Source organism: Acanthochromis polyacanthus, chromosome 14 (genome assembly GCF_021347895.1).
Source record: "Acanthochromis polyacanthus isolate Apoly-LR-REF ecotype Palm Island chromosome 14, KAUST_Apoly_ChrSc, whole genome shotgun sequence".
In the NCBI taxonomy this organism is placed as follows: Eukaryota; Metazoa; Chordata; class Actinopteri; family Pomacentridae; genus Acanthochromis; species Acanthochromis polyacanthus.
Window position 1 is genome coordinate 31993725 of NC_067126.1, and position 18165 is coordinate 32011889.

The 18165-nt window shown below is 39.2% G+C and overlaps 2 protein-coding genes across 2 annotated transcripts; one reads left to right on the forward strand and one right to left on the reverse strand.

The window, feature by feature from the left end:
- Nucleotides 1–1279: 1279 nt before the first annotated feature.
- evx2 (even-skipped homeobox 2) lies at nt 1280–5738 on the reverse strand. Its single transcript, XM_022198907.2, has 3 exons — nt 4769–5738; nt 4154–4395; nt 1280–3694 (listed from the first exon to the last, which is right to left on the reverse strand). Exons 1-3 carry the CDS (start codon nt 5160–5162, stop codon nt 3080–3082), a joined length of 1251 nt encoding a protein of 416 aa, XP_022054599.1. The 5' UTR covers nt 5163–5738; the 3' UTR covers nt 1280–3079.
- An 11123-nt stretch (nt 5739–16861) lies between these two features.
- hoxd12a (homeobox D12a) lies at nt 16862–18165 on the forward strand. Its single transcript, XM_022198875.1, has 2 exons — nt 16862–17411; nt 17927–18165. Exons 1-2 carry the CDS (start codon nt 16862–16864, stop codon nt 18163–18165), a joined length of 789 nt encoding a protein of 262 aa, XP_022054567.1.

Below are 18165 nucleotides of genomic sequence, written 5' to 3' on the forward strand. Positions count from 1 at the left end.
GAATAATGTTGTGTTTTGGCGCCGGGATGGAGCCGCCAGTCCCTCATCTGGGCTGCGTTTTGGCCATACAAGGGGGCTCTTGCGCTCGTCTCCAAGTTCCACCTTAAATGCGTTTTGGCCCCGCTTGCTCCCTGTAGTTTAGGTTTTTTGTCCTCCCGCAGCAGCTGTCACCCTGCATTACTCGCAGTCAGCTAAATGAAACATTATTCTAAACATATGCATCGTAATCAGTCCGGTCACACTTACAAGAACACGCGTTAATAAGGCAATCAATCACTCTGGAACAAGCAAGTTGTTCTGTAACAGCTCATAAACAGTGTGTAATGAAGAATTGGAGGTTAGCATGACACGGCGCTGATCAGATAATCAATGTCAAAGATGCGATGAATGTCAGTAAATGTAGTTTTCATGTCGTTTCTATAAAATCCTCAATTTACAACAAGCAGTTCAATTACCCTGAAAATACAGTCAATTAAATAGGGGTGATTGGACAGTAGGGGCAGGATCATCGATCTTTGCATTTCTATCTCGCTGGTGGACATTTTAATTTGTTTTTTCTATTAGCACCGAAATAAAGAAAATATAAAATATATTAAACAAGCCCCAAAGATTTATTTTCTTGTCAAAAACCATTCAGTGAAGGTGACAGACAGTCTTCTGCATTATGATGAATTCTTTTCTTTTTTTCCCCTGTCGTGCACATTGGATACAAAAACTAATCGTGTTATTGTGGCCAGTGTTTTTCGTGGCCTCTTGTCTTTTCCTCTCCACACCTCCATCTATCTCGGTGCCTTTTGTTGTATGGGGTTGCAGCACCTCGCTTTAGTAAAGAGCAAGGAAACCTGGTGATATATCACGCCCATATTTGCTCCCCTAATCCTATTTCTTTTAATGGGGACGTTCAAAAAAGCAACTTATCTTAAAGTCCCTTGGGAGCGTTCTGGTGTAGGCTATATTTTAACCAAGTGCAATTAACGACAGTATCAGCTTGTATCATTTAGAGGTAATGTAAAAATAATGGTAAATTATAGGGCCGGAATGACCCGTGATGGCAGGCCTCATATTCCCTGTAGCTTTCCACGTATTTTTAATTAATGTTACACTGGCTTTCTATGGATATGCCACCACGGCACCTAAATAAGCCTGCAAAAGATAATGTTTACCTTCTTTTGCGCAATTAAAAACGAGAAATTCTGTTTTAAAGATTGCAACCTTCCTACAGAATTCACTTTTCCATTTTATTCCTTCTGCAACAATGTCAAGAAGCAAAAAAAAAAAATGTGTAAAGATTTTTTTTATTTTATTTTCCAAGAACAAACACGATCAATAAATAACATGATTTACATTTCATATTGCACATTTTTTTTCAAGTTAAAATATTTAAATTCATACAGTCATTGATATTTTAAATACAGAGATATAGAGTTATAACAGAGACCCTAGGGACAAAAAGGCCGATACATTTTCATTTAATTTCAGTGCCTGTTCATCAGCCCTTTCAAAGCCTCCATTATTAGGATTATTTTTTGAGTGGACCGTAAAGAAAAATGTTCTCCATAATTAATTCTTCGATTCTGCACGGGAAAAAAAGCAGATCGTGATTTTTTTTCTTTTTGGACTGTTGGTGAATTTACACGCCAATTTTTTTGTAGCCTACCGTGATGGTCGTTTTAGAGAAGTACATCCAGTGTTTTAACATGAAAAAACATTCAGCAAGTCACACACAAAAAAATAAATAAGAATAAAAAGAGAGAGGGGGGAAAAATGTGAAAAAATAGCCTACCAATCCACATTTTTCATGGTGCGTTTCCCCAGATCAATAATTCAGCTAATATCAGTAGGACTATCTGTGATATTTGCAAAATATTTAACGATTTACAGTTCACATGTTTTATAATTAACATATCGGTGATGTCCCAACAGGAACGAGTTATTTTTAAAAAAAGAAGCCATTTTTACAGGCGCAGACAGATTGTAAAAGCCGGACTATTTTTGCCCTGAACTTTTGCTCAGTCCCGTCACTGTGAGTGAAGAGCTCCTATAGGGATTTACATACCTATGAAAATACTGGCTTGTTAGAATGAGGTTCAGCAATGTAAATAAAAAAGAGAGAGAGGCTGCTGGACATATCGAGGTATTTCCCTTCATCATCAACACAGCAAAAAAAATACAACTAAAATCAAATCAGGGTGGCTCTTGGAAAGCTGCTTTAGTGTGTAATATTTCCCAGCCTCCATGTGTCAGATAGTATCCTCTCTCAGTGCATTCTGTGTACCAGCACTGTCGCTTTGTTCCAGCTCTTTTGTATGTCTAATGACTTCCCTCCGCGGGTTGTTAGCACTTGACAGCGGGTCTCAAAACGAGGAACTTTCTTACAGTCACGTATTCAAAGGAGCTCCATCTAGGTACATGATTGGCAATTTTTGTCATGATCCTCTCATTATTAACATAAAAATTGACACCAAAGACGCGCTGCAGAATTAGATGCACCTTCTAAGCTGATTAGGGGTGTCCCCACAGAGCACAGGCTGGGTGTTGGAGAAGCTATTGCTGCCAAAAAATCTCAGTTTATTAGGCCTAGTGAAGAAAGATATGCTGCTGGGCAAAAAGAAAGCAGGGAGGGGGGAAAAAGCAGACCTTCTGCTATCTAAATTTAGATGGCATAATTAGTTTGGGTTTTAGAACCAAAAGCTGAGTTGGTCACGTTGGAGTTTGGACATGTGAGCCGCAGAAATATGTGTGGAAATTATAGAAAATAATTTAAAATGTCACACTGATTGAGGCATGAGAGCAGACGGAATTAAATAAATGGTTTGTTATTTTTTTCCTCCCAAATATGTGAGTTAATTACACATTAAACTGGGTCCAACACAAGCCTTTAGAAAAGTTGTGTGTGAGTTGAAAAATTTTAGATGTCGCAGAGTGTTTTTGAAATTGAACCAGAATGGATCTCCATGTGTGTGTTGGTGTGTGTTTCCAGTGCTGCCTCACTGCTTCCCTCAGGTGTGATCTTTAAAATAGGCCTATCCCCTAAAGTAGGACTATAGAGCAAAATAGGAAACGGTGGCTGTGTGATGAGTTATCTGTTAAGTGAACTTTCTTCTCGTTGGTCTGGTGACGGGACTGAGGTTTTGCTGAGGACAGCGGCAGAATACGGCAAAAATCCACTCTCGGATCTTTGCCCGGAAGCTGTGCAGGTAAAGTCAGCGCTGGCGCTCCTGGAGCCCAGCGCGCTGGCCGCCTGGCTGCTGTGGCAGCTCAGACACGAACAAGGCCCGGTGGCGGACGGAGCGCTCACCGCCGCCGCCGCGGCTGCAGCCGCCGCTGCCGCTGACGCCGCCGCCGAGCTGTTGAGGCCTGCGGGCGACTGGTAGAGTCCCGGGTGCCTGAAGCTGCACAGGAGCTCTGGCCGCGAGTAGGGGTGGGAGAGCGCCCGGAAGGTATCGAGGGGCCGGATGGAGGTGGCGAAAGGTGACGAGGCGGCACCGGTGGCGGCGGCGGCTGCTGCTGCTGCGGTGACACCGACGTGCGGGTAGTAATGTAGAGGCATGTGCGAGTGGAAAGGGTAAGGTAGGCTCCCTGTAGCTGCCGCATGCGTCATCATGTAAGTGTAGAAGCTGGGGTCTGCCGGATGGGGCCAGGACATCGCCAAACGCTGCCTTTTATCCTTCATCCGCCTGTTCTGGAACCACACCTGCACACAGAGTCAAAACAAGGCCCATATTGAAGCTGCCATGTTGTTTTTAGCCTCTGAATTTAGACCTCTGGAGAGGGTGGTTCAGGAGAGACACTGAGACCTGCACTGACGGAAATGTTTCCTACAAATCTTCTGAAACTGGAGAGCTAAAACCTGCAAATTTAGTCAATTAAATTCGTTAAAATGTTTTATTTTTTTGCAGGTGAATTTCCACGAATAGGGCTCTGAATGAAGTATACAGGCTGCAAAACGGTTGAATGGATCAGGGGGTCGCCAGAAATAAACCTCTTCTTTCATGCGCAAAGTAAAAATAACATGCTGCATTTTTGGAGATAACGTGTCACCTTTTTTCCAGCTGCAGTGCATTATTATAATTATTCATTTCATAGCCATATCTATGCACAAACACATGCACACCACACACACACACACACTGGACAGGAATTTGAGTCTTACCTTAATTGTAGTTTCGGGCAGATTTAGCGCAGCGGCCAGCTCGCACCGTCTCGGTCTCGAAACGTAATTTTCCCTGTAAAACTCCTTTTCCAGTCTTCCGATTTGTTCTCTGGTGAAAGCAGTCCGATACCTTCTGACCTGGTCGCTGTTTGAATTGTTTGATCCTCCCGATGAATTACCGTTCATGTTCTGGAGGGAGTTGGAGCTGGAGTTGGAAGATCCAGAATTACTGTCTGAAAAACCTGCAAAATGGACGCAATCAAACAGTTAGTGGATTCGATAAAAATTGAAATAATGTGAAATACTTACAGACGTGTGTGTGTGTTAGGGGGGCCTACAGTATATTTGACAGCTCAGTGATAATATAGCAGTAAAAAAAGAAATGCAAGTGTAAAAATATGTAGTTTTTGTATTAATAATATAGTAATAATGACAATAATATTATCATTATTATTATTAGTAATAATAATCATAATAATAACGACTTTATTTGTTTATTTGTGCTTTAAAGTGGATAAACAGTCCACTGTGATATTAATAAAAATGATTCACAGTGAAATCTGCTCGCACAGATCAAACCAAAGAGAAATGTGGAGTAAAATGATCAAATCCTACCTTTGTTGTTTTCCTTGTGCTGACTCGGGGAGCGATGCGAGGGGCATCCCACCTCCACATCACTGTTAATATCTGATTCTTGCGAAACTTCGGAGTAAATGCTCATTTTCTTCCTGCTTTCCGACGAGGAAATCTCCGCCGACGAAGTGTTCTCGCTGTTGTGGTGCGTACCGAAAAGACTGTCAATTTCAAATTTGCTTTTGGTCGGGATGTCCCCAAGGTTTCCATGGAGAGAAGCCGAAGTTATTCTCGGGCTTAGCCGTCCGCCGTGCTGAGAGTTTTCCAGGGCCTCCAGCACTGAATTTCCAGGCGTGTCTGAGAGCCTCTTCCCGGCGACAGGACTGTGCAGACCTCTCTCCATCAATATCATCTCTTTTCTTATCCTCTCCATCATTAAGCCGCGCACAAAAAAGGGGGTGAAAAAAACAAAAACACACCAGCAGCACCACCACCACCTCCACCAGCAGCAGCAGCACGCTTGTCCAGAGGGCTGGAGCACCAATGAGTTGTGTCGGAGCTAAATCCGCATGCAACTCAGCGAGTGTGTCTAAATAACTGTCCGTAAAGCTTTTTATAAGCAAGACGCAAAAAATGAAAAGAATCTGAATGCAATCGACGAGCGACTGCTCAAAATGAGCCCTGCATCCTCCCCGGCAGCAGCAGAAATGTCATTCATCAAAAAGTGGTCGCTGTTCGTTGTTAAAATGCTCGGCTGACGTTGCTCCAATGATCATTTATTGTAACAGGTTTATAAGCAAATAAATAGGAGAGGGCTGTCACTTGATGATGGAGGCGGCCTTCGGTCAGACGAATAATATCCAAGTGGAGAGGAAGAGAGGAGTGAGGAGCGAGGTGCTTGTCCCTGGGTTGATCTCTGAGTCTGTTTTAGATTGCTCTTGGGTTTGGCCTCTTGGGTGAAATTGACAGTCTGATTAATAAAATGAGCGGAGCAACATTTCCCTCTTCATTTAGGAATATTATTATGCTTTGATTCTCTATTGTTTGCCTCCTCTCTCTGCGCCCTCCCCCTCTGTAATCGTTGTTCTTTTATTTATCCCTCTTATTTCTATTTTTTTCTCCTTTTTTGCCATTTCTGCGACTTAATCACTACGTGAAGTGCAGTGAGATTAAGGTGCAACGCTGTGACAAGAGATTAACAGTATTATTTTTCACTTATCGAGATCATGATGAGGTGTTTTTCTTTTGTGTTTTGCTTCTTTTTGTTCGTTAATGACACGTTTTGATGTGCACATAATACCCACATTATTAGCCGACAACATTATACGCACACACACATTATATTTATGAATGCACGTAGAATAAAGCTTAAATGTATGAAAAGGAGGCCACTTTTGAAATATTATATTATAACTTAACGATCAATTATCACATTTTCGCTCAATTAAATTTCGTTGCAGCTAATTCTTTGCATTTTCCTTGTTTGTTCCAATTGGCTTTCATGATTAATTTAACTGAATTACTCAGATTTAACGTCTTCCACATGAATATTTGGTGCTTTTAACAGAATCTAGTTATTTGCTCTCATTTGCTGTCCGCTCCTGTTCAGAACCCTTAATCAGCTGCATGATAGTTAAGCTGTTTTTTTTAAAGAAAATTACATGCTCATGCTCCTCACATATTAACTCGATATGTAAAGACATAACAGCCATGCATGGACTCCCAGTTTCTCAGTGTGAAAAGACTTGAAGGCAGCATCAGTTTGTCTTCTGTGCGTCCTCTGGCGCCTCCTGCAGGTTTTAGTAATAATTGCTGCCAGTGATGGAAGCTGTTGAATAGAAGGTGTGAGCTGTGGTTCACCTGGTGGACTGACATGTGTTTGTCCTGCTCTTTAGGAATGTTTTCTTGTGATTATTGTAGCAGTAGTGAAGCTAATGCATTTTGTAGTTTTAATGAATGAACTCCAAAGCCAGTTTAGAGGAGCTGGAGGCAGCTAAATGCAAATAGCCTATTATCTACCCACTATTTTTGCAATACTGATGAATATAATGGAATTAGCTTGGAACACAATCAACTGTTACCATAACACACAATATGACACTGAATAGTGACATATATAGTGACCTTACCGGGCTTGAAATGCAGGATATAGGATTATTAAGCTTGCCTTTTCCATATTAACAATTGTAATGTGCAGCTCATTTAAATGCCTTTCATCCCAATTAATCAAGAGTGTAAATGTAACTCATGCTAAAGTGTTTTTCCATTTTTTGAAAAGCAGTTTACCATGTTTTGCAACACACAGGATGAGACCAATTAATGAAATTTGCACACAGGTATATGAAATCCAGGTTAAGTACACTCATCGTTTCACTATGTTTTGTATTTTTTTTGAATAAATATAACATTACCCTAAAAAAAGACACTCAAATGATTTTCTTAGAGCTTTATGATTTTACATATAATTACATAATTTGCGTATGTACTGGATTCATGGTGCAGCTGATTGATCTTTTTTTTCTCTTGTTGTAAAATGAGTTTCAGGAAAAAGTGGGAGGCAGCTATTAGAAGATTTAAATATGCTCAGTATATGCCCATAATTGAGGTAAAACTCCAAAAAGCTTTGCATCTGAAGTGATTATCTTGATTGCATTTCATTTTAATTTCTTAATCTGACAGTGTCAGCTGAAAATAGAGCTTTATTTTAAGAGAAAGTCACTGCAAAAAGTTAGATGTACAGTATGTTGCTATTTTTGAAAATGACAAATCAAATTTTATGCCTCTTGTTCACTTTTTTTTCCTTTGGCCTGACTAAAGATAAATGTTTTACTGCTGCTAATCTTGTCAGTGATTCTTGTCTGATTTAAGACATAATGTTCTTAAGTTCATGATTTAATATAATGCTGTCATTTTATCAAAAGATTGCATTATATTCCTCATGATTGCCCTCACTGTTTGATTGAAACGTCTTAAAATATACAGAATTCTGCTCTAAAGTTACGGCTAGCATATTCACTTGTCAACGTCATGATTCCCTTTCCTGAGACAAGTATATGTTTCTGTTATTATTACTATTATCCAACCGTGACACAGCATTTTAGTGAGGGAGTCTTTCCCTCACTCTTCTGCTGCATTTATACTTGGACATGAAGTGTTTCATGGATGACTTGAAGTGGCTCTCAAGCTGTTCGTCAGAGGCAGATTCATGGCACAGATGCATATGTTATGCTCTTCAGCTAAAATGTGCAGCTGCACTGAGAACACGAGTCAGTCACACTGACTTTACCGATACATATGTTAAAAACATTTGGGGTTTATAAATAGAAGCCTGCCTTTTTTTTTTAAACAGGGCCTGTCATAGTCAAAAGCAGTAGTGCTGATGAAAGATTACATGGTTTCTCAGCACTAATAGTAAGAATTGTCTTTTTCTGTGGCTCACAGTTATCCTTCTCTGTCATGTAAAGCCACCATCTGCAAAGTTTGCTGTTCAGCCTTCACAAAATGCTGCTAGTGTCTGCAAATGAGAGGTACACTTGGGGAAAATGAAGTGGAGCTGGCCGAAGAATTTCTTGACATACTTTCAGTTGGCTTTTCTCCTCATTAGGCGATTAAGGCCACAGATTTAGGCTACAAAGGACCATATCTGCTCCTGGACAAGTTTCAAGTCATTTCTGGCACATTTTAACTCATTCTTAAACCTGTGATAGAATTTTGAGTTTTTTTGTCAAGTTTGAGTCATTTTGGACAAATTATGAGTGTCTCTGGACAATTTCAAGTCATTTTGAACACATTTAGAGTCATTTGCATCTTGATTTGGACAGATTTCAAGTCCTTCTGGATAGTCCCGAGCCATTATGGACAATATCTACGTCTGATCATTTTGGACAAATTTCAAGAGACTTTTTCTACAATTTTGAGTCATTTTGGATCAATTTCGTTTTGCTTTGGTAAAATTTAAAGTGTATTTTGGATTTTTATATGTTTTTTGGACTCATTTTTGGACATAAAGACAGTGGACATTGTCAGAGGTTTCGAGGTTATACTTAGTGACCTGTCCTTGTTCCCACTGAGTATTTCACTTTAGTGGTGAAGTTGTCATTTGTTTCAGTGTGTGCTGAAATTGATATTATGGGGAAACAACTTTCAAGCTCATTGAAAGCTATGTTTGTGATTTCAGTTTTAATTGGCTGGTCCCGATGATTTTTTTTTAGCTGTAAAAATACTCACATACTATACTATTCAATACAAATACACCTAAAGATTCTTCACTGACGTCTATAAATGTAAATGTAAAACATAGTAGCCCATAAACTTTAATACATTTTAAAAATCCTTTATTTATTAAGGACAATATACATGAATCAACATAAATATGCCGGTTTTGGCCAGACAGCTGATTTTCAAATAGTTATTCGTCAATATTATCTATAACTAATGAAATGATGATCAAGAAATAAGAAACGTATGACTGTATGACTTCAAAGTTACAACAATAATAACAGAAGAGAAAACATTGATAAAATAATATAACGGCATGCATAATTGAGTGTCAGTAATATTGCAGGGCAGTATAAAGCAATAAAAATGCATGAATGAGCAATACTGCCTACTGTTGCACGTATTAGCCATGCAGAGCAGTGAGCAATGGACCACAGGTAAAGAGTAAGATCTGACCGACCAGTTTAACAGAAACTGAATTAGAGAACTGTCTTGGAGAGAGACTTCATGTAATATCTGCCTGAGAGTGCGAGTGTCTCACTGAAAATGAGCTGAAGAGACGTCTGAAACCTAGAAATAAAGGCTGACACAGATTACGTTTTGTTTAAAGAACAAAATGACATGTTTCCTTTCACTTAGAGGCAAGACATTAAAAATACAAGTGTGCTAACAAGCCATAAAAGGCAATAATGGGCAATGAGAAGGGAGTGTGGTAGAGCTGTTGGAAATTGTTGTCATTACATGGCTAAGACACCTGTCAATGAAGCACAGAAGCTTTGCAGCTCATTTCTCTGTGATAGTTGGTATTTATTTTGTAGAATGATAACTTTCAAATTCAGCTGTAGCTCCAGAACATGGTAGAAGCTGTGAGACTGTAAGAAGGTTGGGAGTTTTCCCTGCTAGCCTCAGTAGAACCACTTTTCTTGGACTCAGTGTTCCTCTAGTGGTTGTTGATGGAGTTGCAACTGAAGGCTTTAATATGGCTGACAGGTGGAACTTTTACCTTTATAAAAGCTTCCATTCACACTGCATTTTTTTCTGTCTGCCAAGCATACTAATATTTGGATATTTTATTTACGGAAGCATTTAAGATGAATTCATTAAGGCACATATATGAAAAGGAAAGTGTTACGAATGCTAGTAAAACAAATGTTAGTTGGTGAAATAAACATATGATCCATAGTTAGAGGTTTTAAACTCTTGCCTAGCTTTTAACTGATTGCTGGTAATAGATGATCAGTTAAAATATTTTATATGAATGAGATAAAATATGCAGTCAGAGCTGCAACCGCCAAGCTCAGTTAATTCAATCTAAAGTGATTCATTCAACCAGCTATCTATAACTAAATGCTGCTGATCCATAGCAAAGCATGGCTAATTCTATTATGAGAAGCAAGAGCATGTAAATACTGGATGGGATCATTTTATGTCTCACAGGTTCTTTAGGTAATAAATATGAACAGCCACTTGTTATATTTTGTAGATATTGTGTTAATGTAAGTTACTGGTAGGAAGCAGTTTATTGATTTCAATCCTTTGTGCTGCTAGAAAGAAACGGATCAAGACTGGATGGAGCCGTGGCAAACTGTCCAGTATCACTCACAAAATGCATGATTGTTTGTTGTGACAAAGCCAATTGTTTTTTAATGATTCCGTCATAGAAAAGCATAGATACATAGATGGATAGATACTTTATTGTGATTCACAACATGAGGAATGAAATGCAGTACTCAGCCCTGTTGAAACAGTACTAATGATCAAATAATAAATCTGGTCTTTACATAGCTATGTCTTCTATCTTTTGTCCACAGTTCTAAATTCAGGGCAGACAAATAACAAGATATTGTGAATCTTTGCAGCTGTGAAGTTGTTGTGAGTGGCAATAACAAAATATCTAAAAAAAAAAAAAAGAAACTATGCAGGAGTGAATTGCACCTGTGATGCTATGATGACCAAAGCTGAAAATATCTACTTTGTCAACTGTAGCGGAGAGAGTAAAGGAGTCAAAGAATAGTGTTTGTGCACATTTAATCCTGATTATTTCACTTGAAAACACTGCAGCCCATTTGCCAAGCAGTGTAGTGGTTTATATATTAAGGTACGTCGTTACACAAAGCTTGCATGCTACAACATAAAGTGGAGACAGATACCAGAGTTTACAAAATAAGGCTTTTATTTCAATAAGTAAATACTTTGAGTTCACATCTTGGGTATAAAATGCAAACAAATAAGCAGATGTGAAAGTACGGTGAGCTCCAGCAGCAATAGAGCAGTGAAATGCAAGTCACACCTTCCCAGGTGTTGACAATGACGCTCATTCACCAGCCAAACACTTAGACTGCTGCTGCAAGGCCAACAGGGGTGCAAAAGAGCTGAACACAACTCTGACAAATAATACAACATAAAGATATGAAACTTCCACTGGGGTTGGTGTAGAAATCCATCATAGTGAGCATCTGGTTTCTTTAGCTGCTTTATTGCTCTGTGCTCATTCAGTTGAAAGTGCAAACTGAATCCTTCACTCCTTGAACTTCACTTCATAATTGCAGCTGAGTACAGACAGCTCCACCCTCAAAAAACCCAACAGGGTGCAGTTATTTTGACAAATGCAGATGTAGAAAGACATTGCAAGCTAAATAGCTAAAATTGGAGGAAAAAATAGCAGCTGTGTGTTGTGCTCATTATTATCGTTTGTGTGTGCCTGTTTATATGTGATCCATTACAGGTTTATTGGTTTATATTGTTAAATATTTTAATATTTAATAAGATGAAATGTTTTCAGTGATGGATATGGATCAGAGGGAATTGTGGCTTTTGTTCTGAACCGCATTTATTCAGGAAACCAGTGGTTAAATATTAACTGAACATATAAAGACTGAACATGAAAATGGAGGTAAATCAGACTTGAATTGCAAATCTGGAGAAAGCTTGCATTTTCTATACACTGAACTCATGACGAAACGGCTAAAGTGAGGAACGTAGAACACAAGTGATTCAGGATTGAGTCTGAGCTTGTATTACGTTAGCAGTTGCTACATCTAAACCACAGAGACGGAGCCAAATATCTCAATATTCAATTCAAAATAAAATGTACAGAGGACACAAAGTTATTCAAAATATGTAGATTGTGGAGTTGAATGATTCAAAATGTATGTAACACTGTATACATTTAGTTATTTAACTCATAGGGCTTTATAATCCTGTTTAATAATGAGTTAAAACTAATGTTTCGCTGCTGCCAGGCCACTTAACCAATGGGCTTATGTGTGAGGCCAAACCGTTATATAAATATGAGCATTTTAGATTTCATTCCAGCATTTTTACTCATTAAATCAAGAGTAGAAGAATTGTTGCATTGTGATGGGAAGAAGACTCAAAGCTGGGACTAATTTGTGGAGACTAGTTCAGGAATGTGATGCGACTGTAACATTCTACATCTGTTTAGTTTGTGTAGAAGAGAAGGTTTCAGTTACTTTAACCAGAATCAAACACGTCTGATCCTGATGTCAACATCCAGCGGATCTGAACAAAATAATTGGTAACACATTGTGTCCCAGTGCTGACTGAAGCTGTGGTTTTCTCATGCATGTATTTTGTCAAAGCAGCTTGGCCTTTGTGTTCGTGGGTTTCTTTCCTTGAGTGAGAGGGCCATCTAGTGGCTCAGTCCTGTGAATGCAGACAATCTAAACAGAACAGGGAGGACTGCCTAATTGTTGCCTTCACCAACCATGTGTGAACACAAGATTCTGCTTTTGACCAGAGGAGGACCAATCAGTTATCAGTACATGGATAAGTAACGCTCCCAAACATCTAAAAAGAAATCCATGATGCAGCTAGTTTATTTATTTATCTATTTATGTATTTCTTTTTGGTAGGTTTAAGGTTGACTTGGTTGTTTGATGATGCCAGGAAGCATTGAAATCCATTTTCCTGTCCAGCATGGCAGAATGATAAAGTAGGAAGTGTTTGAACCCCACTATTTCACCAATGCAGATTGGAGACATTATACAAGGCTGAAATTAATCTTTTTAAAGAAATGCTGTTCTTTTTTGTTTGTAAGGAAGCATTTAGACGAAACGCAGCACCAAAATTTAGTTATTAGGTTCTCAAGTTACTAACGGATTGAAGTATCGTTGTTTTTGTTTGCTGAGATATGGAGATGATCATTTTCGTTCCAAAAAAGGAAGGAAAAGAACTCAACACAAAAAGTGGAACTACAAAATACTAGGTAGTTGTTAATTCACACAATAGTAACTGCGACTATTAAAGGAGGCAAAAATAATAATAACAGTGATATAAGTTTGCACCATTCAGCAGCTTATTTGGAGTTTAACACGCACAAGTACCTTATGATCATGTTTGGGGTTTTTTTAAAGGCGGCTTATTCGGGGGTCATCAACATTCAATAAAACGCAGTTTTGTTCATTTGGTGCTTGAAATATTGACGTTTCATTATAATTTTCTTTTATTTTTCGTGAGATTGTTGATGGTGTTTTCAGCCCAATTTTAATCAAAATAACGAAGAATCCGATCGTGCAGAATCATCAAAGTTCATAAACAGGCAGTAGTTTGTCATACAGTAATATAATCTGTTTGCTTTTTATATTAAATAAGTTATTAATTTTCCACTCCGCAAATAAAATCAGACGCTGCGGTTTTCTATGGAGAGTAAGAAAGTGTGACTCGACATTCTGTTTAAATCGCTATAAGGGCAATATATCCTTTAAGGCATTTTTTAAAACAAATTTTTGTATACATATATTTATTGGAGGTGATTAAGTTTCGTTAAAATGGTAAGATTATAAAGTTTCGAGCTTCACAAAAATTAAATTCCACCGAGAATATCTCCGGTGAATCCTCCATCCACGGATGAAGCTGAAATGCGACCACACAGCCTGCTTTAGTCAGTAAAACCCACTAAGGGACTGTTGGTTCTAGTCTATTACTTTAGATAATTCAGGCTGGAGTTTAAAGTGTTCCCAAACGGACAGGGCAAGAAAAAAAAATCCAAACGTTTGCTATTTTTTCCTCCAATGCAGCAACAAATTATTTACTTCACCTGGCGTTTTTATTTTACATGAGGTTTGATGCAAGTCTGCCATCAATGGGGATTTTCTGAAGTTATAATTTTAAAAACATCTTCCTGAATGAAAACACTGCTGGGATCTAAACACTTGGAGATTCAAGGCAGCATTTCTCAGCCCAGAGAACTTGAACGAGGGAAGCAGCAAGTTTATTACCAAGGACAATAGACGGCGGATAGCTTCCTTCAAAGGGCTGGAAAACAACCAGACTGAAGCTCCTCAATTTGGCTCCTGACACCCTAAACATGAAGGACGAAGAGCAGTAAATGACACTAAAGCTCAACACTGAAGCTTCTCCTAATTTTCTAATTGTAGGGAAGCTACAGTCTGAAGGCTCCGGTTGACAAACCAAAGTATTCTGTCCTAAATGTAACACAAAAGTTCGCATTTTGATGTGTGCACCATAAAGAGAAAGAGAATTAATATTTTCTCCTCAGAAAGCATGCCTGTGAATTCATATCCATTTGGCCTATTATTATTGAGCCCAAAGTTTGTGATTTAAAAAAAAACACGATTAATCTTTTTATTTGTCATCCAGGAGGCATTAATGTTTATCTCTCCCTAAGTTAGAATGCTTGTTTATCTTTCCTTCTTTTAATTTTTATCTGTCTGTTCTTTTTTTTTTTTTTAAAATGCCAGAAGCAAAAGTTCACAAATTTTCAAAATGTTCTTTCATTTTTTTTCTTTGGCAAACTGTTATTTTAATTTTTCGATAGTTGACTTAAAAACTGAAAACACGTCGGAGCTGCACAAACTTTAAACAAATATGAAAGGTTCAAATATAGTAACCATTTTAAACACAGCAGTCCAATAGAAGAACAACAAGTATGAATAAATACTTGAAACAAGATGTTTAAAATTGCTTTTTTGTAACCTACAATGAACTTCAGTGTAATATTTCCTACTGCAGTATGCACCGCCAAATCGTTTTTAGTTCCGTAAACCAACACGTTGAGTTTGTTGGGCATTGTTGCTTACTTATTTAACATGGCTTTATTTAAAATACACCTTTTCCCACTGTAGTTTCCATATTTGATGTCATAGTTTGCTGGCATCATCTTATTGCTTCTCTCTTGGCAGCTCAAACATGAATCAAATGATTATTAATGGATCAATTAAGCTGCTGCTTTTTCTATGCAAAAATCCTAATGTAAAGATTAAGCACGATATGGCTGAATCTAAAGATAATATTTAGCCTAAACTTGCACTGCCATCTATTGGATTACAGTGGCAGTAACTGAAAAAATAAAACACTGCAGTGTTATTAAGGGTTTCCCCGTTTTCTTGCGTTAAGCTGCGTATGATCTCGTGATCTTCAGACAGTTTCCTCAGAGAAAACGCGCGAAATAAACCTGTTAGATCTACGAAAATGTGTATTGGAGAGTCATTTTATCATTTGTGATTTTAGGAGATGTTATTTGTTTGTTAAACTATTGACTGAGGATCAGTTTGAAGATGAAAACATGTAGTGATCCACCATGAAGTCATTTGTCCACCTGAAACACCAAGTGCTCGAACTACTCAACACAATTCCAGATTTAATTGGGACGGCAGGGAAAATCCAGTAATAGTACAATAAATAAAGTAAGCCCCATAATCTACTTAAATCTCTCCTCATATAATATTATTGGCTGTTATAGGGACGTTATATGATAGCTACAACAATTACATAGTTGACCAGATGTACATGGGTCCCTGTAGCAGCATTGCGCAAATTTACGCATTTTTGTATTTAATTCTAATTGGGATTTGGGTTAGACGCTTACAACAATGCTAATGCATTTACTGAACGGGATTAAAGAGAGGAGAAGGTTGTTTTGTGGTTTGTTTTAAGGCACTAACATTTGACAGAGACTCCCGGTCGTTACTGTACAGTAGGGGAGCCATGCAGAAGCATTTATGGACAGATGACGGCTCTAATGTTCCCTTTTCTTCCCTCCGGAAAACAGTAAAATCCCTTTTTTTATACGGACACTATCATCTGCGTTAAAGTTTAGTTTTAGGTTTGGCTTTACAGATGTGAGGAGATTAGGTTTGCAGGTGTTAGACACATGCAGGGCTTCAGCAGGGCGACTTGTGTTGGAGTCCATTCAGGGGAAAACAGAAGAAGGTTTCCAACCCAAGTGGGACAAGATCATTCTCTAAAAGTTGGTGTGGATTTTCTGCAGGAGGGTGTATTTGTTCCTCACGTGTTGCTTTAGTCCGTGACTTGAGGGCCGAGAAATAAAGACGACATTGTACAGAAAGGGGATGACCATCAGGAAAGCAACACCTTCAGGGGTGCAGCGTTCTGTAATATCACCTAATACAATGCTGCTGCTACTGCTGAGTGTCATCTGTTTGACGCTTGTTGGTGCATTGTTGATTGTCCATGTGAGAAAAGGGGATTTTTGTAACTTACATCTATGCATTTATTTATCTGTCTCTCATGGATGCGTACATGCACAGCCCCCGTGTTGCCTTTAAGGCCCTGCTTTTGCACTGCATGGGTCAGCCACCTTCCTCTGTCACTCCCATGCGCCTTTAAAGAGCTCCTGACACTCAAATGAACGTGCCAGATATTATTCTCAAGCTATTTTCTCACATTTTTTTCTATTTAATTCCTGAAACTTAACAAATGGTTGGTTGGAATAATTCCATCCCCTCACCCGCCCCCAGTACCAAAATATTACCTCATGGGGTATTTTTTGCTTTGCAGTATGGGGAGCAAGGGTGGGGCGGAACAACATATTTTGCATATCACGTGACCCCGTATTAACAAATCAACAATTACCTTCCCTTTATTCTTCAGGAGTTGCTAAAAGGCTTGCAAGAAGCGTTTGAGGAAAGCTCCATGGAAATGTGTGAGCGGAATCCTTTAAATCCCGGCTATGTTGGTTCTCTGTTGAATTTCGCTCCCCCTGAGTCGCTGTATTTCTCCAACTTGCGCGGTAATGGAGCCCACATACCCGGGCTGCATCAGCTCCCTTACAATAGGAGAGAGGTGTGCACGCTCCCGTGGACTTCCTCAAGTTCGTGCGCGTCTGGGCCAGCAGCACCGCCACCACAGAGCCGCGCCTTCGGAGGCTACTGTCCGCCGTTTCTGTCCAATTCGGTGGCTTTAAATACGAACTCCTCCGGCGGCCACGTCAAGGCGCATTTGGAGGAGTCCGCGCGGTGCTTTCAGGACCACAAGACGGAGGAGGCTGGGAGGCAGGATGAAGTTTACGCCGGAGAGCACGGAGTTCGCGCTTATTCAGACCTGGACAGCCGCTCTCACGGTTCTGCGGCGCAGCTTGATCCGGATTCAGCAGGTCCAGTCAGTGTGGACGGTCCCAAACAGGAGCAGAATCCCATTCACACAGCATCAAGTAACACATGCTCCAGGACCAGTTTTGCTCAAGGTTAAGTTTCTGCACTTCTTTTATTTTTGGCACTCTTTAGCTGTTTAATTATACATGTACAATGATGCTACAATAGGGAGTTGATCTGTTAGTAGTGTCTCATTGATCTCTAGCTCCAACATTATAGAAGACTAATCCATTCTATTGGCTAATGTTGTTATATAAGAGTTACATGGAAACTATAGGTGGTCTTTGGTATTATATAATGACTTCATGTAACTGAGATAATTTTTATGGTCCCTATGTCTCCTGTGGCTTCAGTATTATTTAAATTTCCCATAATATCCTTCCAAAGGCCTGCTGTGTGTGGGAGTCATTCTAATTCCAGTCCTATATTTTCCTATATGTGCAGTAGGTGGACTTTTCTTCATTATTGGCCCATATTTTTATAAGATGTAAGATCTCAGTGAAAGTAAGCTGCGCATCTGGGACCAGATCATTCCCTTCACTTTATATCACTGAAGCAGGACTTGGTGTTGAGGTATAAAACTTGTTTCTACATCTGCTGCCTCCAGGTGCCCCGTGGTGCTCGTCACAAGTGAAAACAAGAAAGAAGAGGAAGCCTTACTCGAAGCCACAGCTCGCTGAACTTGAGAATGAATTTATGATGAATGAATTCATCAACAGACAGAAACGCAAAGAGTTGTCAGACAGACTCGACCTGAGTGACCAACAAGTGAAAATCTGGTTTCAGAACCGGAGGATGAAGAAGAAGCGGCTGATGATGCGCGAACAGGCTTTCTCTGCATACTGA

Bases quoted from the DNA above. Each gene is read 5' to 3' on its own strand.
- evx2 (XM_022198907.2), bottom strand. From the start codon at position 5,162: ATGATGGAGAGGATAAGAAAAGAGATGATATTGATGGAGAGAGGTCTG. The intron at 4,396-4,768 runs GTAGGATTTGAT...TCCATTTTGCAG, and splicing joins GCACAAGGAAAACAACAAAG to GTTTTTCAGACAGTAATTCT. The intron at 3,695-4,153 runs GTAAGACTCAAA...CTCTGTGTGCAG, and splicing joins TGCCCGAAACTACAATTAAG to GTGTGGTTCCAGAACAGGCG.
- hoxd12a (XM_022198875.1), top strand. From the start codon at position 16,862: ATGGAAATGTGTGAGCGGAATCCTTTAAATCCCGGCTATGTTGGTTCT. The intron at 17,412-17,926 runs GTTAAGTTTCTG...TGCTGCCTCCAG, and splicing joins CAGGACCAGTTTTGCTCAAG to GTGCCCCGTGGTGCTCGTCA.